The 6110-nt window shown below is 43.3% G+C and overlaps 1 protein-coding gene across 2 annotated transcripts in view; it reads right to left on the reverse strand.

Moving 5' to 3' along the window:
* The window catches only part of Plxnc1 (plexin C1), a 157584-nt gene that overhangs the window by 121939 nt on the left and 29535 nt on the right, over positions 1-6110 (reverse strand). For both annotated transcript variants that reach the window (XM_021175323.1, XM_029482386.1), the window contains exon 3: positions 1679-1813. In XM_021175323.1, coding sequence (XP_021030982.1) covers positions 1679-1813 — 135 coding nt within the window. The remainder of the gene's footprint in view (positions 1-1678; positions 1814-6110) is intronic.

Genomic DNA, 6110 nt, shown 5'->3' on the forward strand with positions numbered 1-6110 from the left:
AGGTCTACAGCCCACAGCACAAGGTCTACAGCCCACAGCACAAGGTCTACAGCCCACAGCACAAGGTCTTCAGCACACAGCACAAGGTCTTCAGCCCACTACAGCGCCCACAGCACTGGGTTTCCGAGTCCTACAAGTATCTTTGTGCATAGGGATGGGAATTTATGAGTGCTTTGCAGTATCTCCAAAAGCAAAATGGAAAAAAAAATATGCACAGACTAAGCCAGACTTCCAGGAGCTTTGCTTTGGTGGGGGGAGGGGGTTGGAATTTTATCAGTGTTGCGTGGTAGCACAGTCAGTACTCTGGCTGGCAGTTTTGAGATGTCCTTGATAAATAAAGCCTGGGAATGGGAATGGTTACTTCATAAACACAGTTTGTTGAATAGACAAAAGTCTTTCAAATCTGGGATCCCAGGGAAGAGACATAACAGTGTTTGACTGAGTAGACCTGCACAGAAGGCTGTGTAAGCCGAAGAAGGCTAAGGGAGAGTCAGATGTGAGACCATCTTAATGGGATCACTGGATATACCCAACTTTCCAAACTGCAAAAAGCAATGTGGCCTTTCTAAGAATACTTGATACTGTCACCCCTAGCCTGTGACTCAAAAAGGCAAGCACATGTAGGACAGTCATTGCTCTCCTCCTTAGAGTGGCTAAAAAAGAAGAAGTGACAAATGGGAGGGGAGGGTAAGGGCCCCTGTGTCATCCATTGTGTAATTATTTAAGTCCCGAATGCCTTCTTCTTACTTAGTGTGTTCAGAGGGTCATGGATCAAAACGACCAGGCCAGCATAAAGCCTGGGCTCTAGAATCAGGACCGAGTTTGAGTTCTAGCCCTGTTAAAGACGATACATACACATATGTTATATCTGTATCTACATGTTATACATTACAGATTACAGACACATTATAGATATACACGTCAGGTATATACACACATATCTCCTGAAACTGCTTAACTTTCCCAGCCTTAGACTGCTCATATATAAGTGGAGTAATAACTTCATTAACATATTTCATTAGTATTCTTTATTACATGCATGTGTCCACACACTCACACAACCCAGTACACATACAGACCCTACAAAACACAATGACTTCCATATTGTAAGAATTCAGTAAAAAAAAAAAATAGTTTCCTTTTTTAGAGATAAAATGTTGAAAAGGTATTGTTTTCATTTCAGTAAGCAGAGACAAGAAAAACACAAACATCCCGATAAACTAAGAGTTTTCGGGGTGGGGGTGAGTGATAATACATTTCCTGGTTCATGAATGTGTATGAGACGGTGGCCTGGTATTAACCCCAAGTTCCAAAGCCAGTCCCATTGGGCACACTCATAAATGCAGCTAAGCGCTCAGTGCCCACACAATAAACGTGTAAATTCAGTTACTCTGCTGATTATGCGCCCATTTGCAAGTACACCCCCCTCTGAAAAATCTGGCCCTGGAAATATAGCCAATAATAAAATTGTCTAAATGGGTAATGCTTCTTGCTTAGTTACTGATGACAGTCACTACGGGTTTTAATTCCACTCTCATGGCCCACCGTAGGTCTTCTCAAAGCCTGCAGCGCTGTTTAAACCTGGCGGCTCAAAGTAAAAGCTTTGCCACTGTATAATGACATCAGTGAGGTAATTCCTACTCATAAGTCAGGAGCAGTAAGCAACATCTTCACCTACCTCCTTCCCAGCTGTTAGGTAGATGTAGATGTTCTTCATGGGATGAGGAACGAGCTTGTAGAACACAGGCGTCTCTTCTTTAATTTCATAGATAACCTCTGGACAGTTTGAAGTCAAATTCTCACCAAGAACAACCTTCATTTAAAAAAACAAAAAGAAATATAATTTCTATTAAGTATTCTGAAGATCAGAATAGCATGATCTATAGATTAATCCTAAGGCCATATCCTTTCCTAGTCATGTGATACCTGGAAGCAACCCCACCCCCACCCCCACCCCAACTCTCCATTGGAAATCCAGCCAATAATAAAATTCTATAAGTAGGTAACATTTCTTGCTTCATATGTGTGTAGCTGGTATACACACACACACACACACATATATATATATGTATGTATATATATATATGTATGTACATACATATATATATGTATATATATGTGTATGTATACACACACACACACACACTGCATGGGGTGGGGGCAGACAGTAGACTGGGTGAGAGAATATATTTCTTAATCATAACCCCATCTTCCACAAGGCTGACAATGCCAAGTACAGTGTATCTTTTTGGCCAAGAGGCAAAGTCATCAAAAAACTCACAGGTAGCCACACCTCAATTTGGAGGCAGTATTCTTACATGCGGAAGCTGGTTTCCACAAGTTCTTAGCTTGGCTCTATCAGAAACTGCAAGTTAAAAGCTTTCTGTTAAGGATCACACCAAGAGTGACCTTGAAGCTAAAGGCAGTATCTGTTCAACATATATTTGCATGGGTTAGTCTGTGGTTTCACGTAGCCATGCATTCTAAAGCAACCCCGACAAGTTCACAGGGATAGATATGTGTGTGTGTTTACATAGAAAATAGATGCAGGTGTGAATCAGTATTCTGAGGTTTGGCAATTAGACACCTGAGTGTCATTCATCGTCGGTCAACAAACATTTACTGATCGCCTGTCTACTGTTTGGGGCTCAGGAAAATGGCAGAGAACACAGTGTTGGGCTATGGGGTAGAGTGGGGGCAGGGAACAGATCGGGAAAGAAATCCCACCCTGGTGAACTTTACATGCATGGGGTTGGAATGGGTCGACAGTAGTATCTATAAATGTGGACTAACAATTATATGGTACACCTGACTGTTACAGAGATGCTAAGGTGGAAAGGAGAATCCAGGCTCACGGTGGGTCTTTTAAAGAGAGTGACGCCTACAACAGTCATTTAAGTTCCTGTACGGGTTTTTGTTTGCTTGCTTCAATTTATTTATGTGTATGGGTCTTTTTTGCCTGCATGTCTGGGCATCATAGGCATACCTTGTGCTCCCTGAATCCAGAAGTGGGTATTGGATCTCTTGAGGCTACAGTTGCAGATGGTTGTGAGCCACCATATGGTTGCTGGGAATTGAACCCACGTCCTCTAGAAGAGCAGTCAGTGCTCTTAACCACTGAGTCATCTGGTCAGCCCAAACATGTTTGGGTTTTTATGTTTTGTTTTGTTTTGTTTAAAGAATTCCAGTTAGTCCAGAGTCCCTGAAGTATGAGGAGGCCGATGTGGAAAGAGCAGAACAAGGCAGAGAAGAGTCAGTGAGCAAGCGGAGTGAGTGATCGTGGGGCGGGCACAGGTTCTGCAGCCTGTGTGGATCCTGCCGTCTACTCTGGAGGGAGACAAGAAGCCATTGAGGCCTTGGACAGATAAGTGCCAAGACCAAGAGGCGGGGGTCCATGTGCGCAGGTCAGATGAGCAGCTACTGTCATCTTGGAGACTTGAGGTAGGGGGCCTGGTTTAGACCTGGCAATACTGTATCACTTTGAACTTATTCTCAACCGTCCAGACTTCCCTTTCCTCGACTATAAACTGGGACTAATAATACCTTACTGTGTAGGTTCTGTTAACCTGAAGTTTTAAATTATTTTTCTGTGCCCTGGGGGACAGGGTGAGGGTATGGGTATGTTAATAAGGAGGTCAAAGGACAACTTGCAAGTGATGGTTCTCCCCTTCCACTCTGTGGGTCCCAGGAATTGAACTCCTGTTGTCAGGCTTGGCAGCAAGCCCCCTTAACTCCTGAGCCATCTCATTGGCCCAATACCCACCTGTCTACTTTGGTGGACATTAGTCATATAGTATATGTGTCTTGAAAAGAAAAAAGAAAAAGACTCCCAAGATTCTTTTTGGACAAAGCAATGCTCACAAGTCCACTGAGCAGTTACATCCCTACCCCAGCATACCCTCCTGGCACCTTGGCATTTTCTGTTTCATTACCAGCTCTTTATCAGTTCAGCACAGGAGGCAGCTCCCTGTACCCATCCCCTCCAGGCACCACCTTTGCCCTGTAACTTCACACCATCATCTGCTTAATCAATCGCCAGTGGATTTGGTGCACCTAATCTTACAAGACTACTCAGCAAATTCTGCGGATGCTCAGTAAAAGTCAATCTCACTGACCCCATATATTAAATATGACTTAAAAAAAATCCCCCTTTAAAGCTGGGCAGTGGATTAAAGCACACACCTTTAATCCCAGCACTTGCTAGGCAGAGGCAAGAAAGAAGATCTCTGTGAGTTTGAGGCCAGCCTAGTCTACACAGTGAGTTCCAGGACAACCAGAGCTACACAGAGAACCACCTCTTCCCCCTCACCTACCCACCCCCTTTTCGAAAAAACAAAACCAAAGCGGGGAAAAAACTTTTAAAATAGCAGCAGTTAGATCTCAGGGTGGTAGGAAAGATCTGTGGCTCATTTGAAAATGACTCTGGAGCTGCGCTTTCCAAGATGGTAGCCACTAACCACACAAGGCTATTTAGATTCAATTGAAAGTCCAGTTTCTCACTCCTGCTAGCCATATCTGAAGCACTCACAGCTCACCCACAGCCAGTGCTGCTGTACTGTCAAGTGCCGGCATAGAATACTTCTTCTATCAGCACAGAAATATTCCACTGAGCAAGGCGGCCCTATAGAAAAGAGTTACGTACCTGGACCCAAGGGGGCAAGCAGGCACCGAGCCACTAAGTGGTAAGCTTGCTAACTCATGACCAACTCATAAGTTACACGATGACTTAGCTCAGAATTAAACAGCTTCTGGGCTTCTGGAAAGGGAGGAGGGAAGTTAAACAACAACAAAAAAACTGACAGGATTCTCAAGTAAGGCCCAAGAAAGGTTGCTGCTTCCGTCCTATTTCAGGAAGTCATCCTGTCAAGCTTCCTCCCTTAGGAAAGCTCTCTGTTCTACATTCGGAACTCTGACCTTCAACCTGAATGAACCCAGTCGAATCTCCAGTGCTAACTTCCAAGGAGCTTCGGAAGCAAAAGTCACAGAACAAGCTTAAATGACACAGGAAACAAACAGGCAAATCCACATGAGAGCCACTGCAGGCCCTAGAACCTGGCTTTTCAGGAAGCCAGTGGGAGAGAGAAAATTAAGTGGGAGGGGTGCCTTAGGCCAGAGGCACCCAAGTGTGCCCCAGACATCGATTTGAACCAAATAATTTTAAGTGTATTTTTAATCAATTGTGAAATTTCAGCTATATTCAGTAGATAATCCTAAGGAATTACAGATAATTTTGTTAACTGTGATAATGACATTATAGTCACAGTTGGGAACACGATAATAATTTCTCAGAGAGGCATAATGAAATATCTTGGGGTAAATGTCATAGTGTCTGAAATTTGCTTTAAAATAAGAAGAGACATAAAATAATTTAGAAAAACACCATCCCTCATCCGTGGTTGGTGTGTCGGGAGCTGTCTCGCAGCTGTTACAGGGTCTTGCGCCATCGACGCTTGCAGCCGCTGGGAAGACAGGAGGGCTATGCCAAGGATCTGTTTACTTGACATCTTGAAGAGGAGGCACCAGCATCCTTCAGCAATCCAAATGAGGCAGGGAAGCCTTTCTTTCTCAAAACACTTGCTGTTTCTAGGTATGCCTTGCCAGGACCTACCAACAATTTTCCTAAACGAGTTCCTGGGCACGGCATGCTCACCGTAGATGATGGGTGTGAATGGGTATGTGTCAGGGATGCTGGAACTAGGATCCATCTGGGAGACTATCTAGAATTTGTCATGAAAATTATAAAGCATGTATTCTTGGGCCCAGAAGCCTTTCTGTGTGTGTGTGTGTGTGTGTGTGTGTGTGCACGTGTGTGCACAGACATATTCACATATATTCATTGTAACATCCTGTTATAAGTAAATGTCTAGAGCTAACTAAATATCAATAGTAGGGAACTATGTAAATAATAGGAGTCTGTAAACAATAGTGTAAAAACAAACAGGGTTACCTAAACAGTAGTGTAAAAAGTAGAGTACTCTTTAGCCATCAGAATAGTTAGAAGGCAACTTTATTGTCCATATAGTATTTTAACATGTTATAGTAAATATACATTCATATAAACACAACTGTTTCTACACACACACATACACACACACATACACACACACACA

Source organism: Mus caroli, chromosome 10 (genome assembly GCF_900094665.2).
Source record: "Mus caroli chromosome 10, CAROLI_EIJ_v1.1, whole genome shotgun sequence".
NCBI classification, from domain to species: Eukaryota; Metazoa; Chordata; class Mammalia; order Rodentia; family Muridae; genus Mus; species Mus caroli.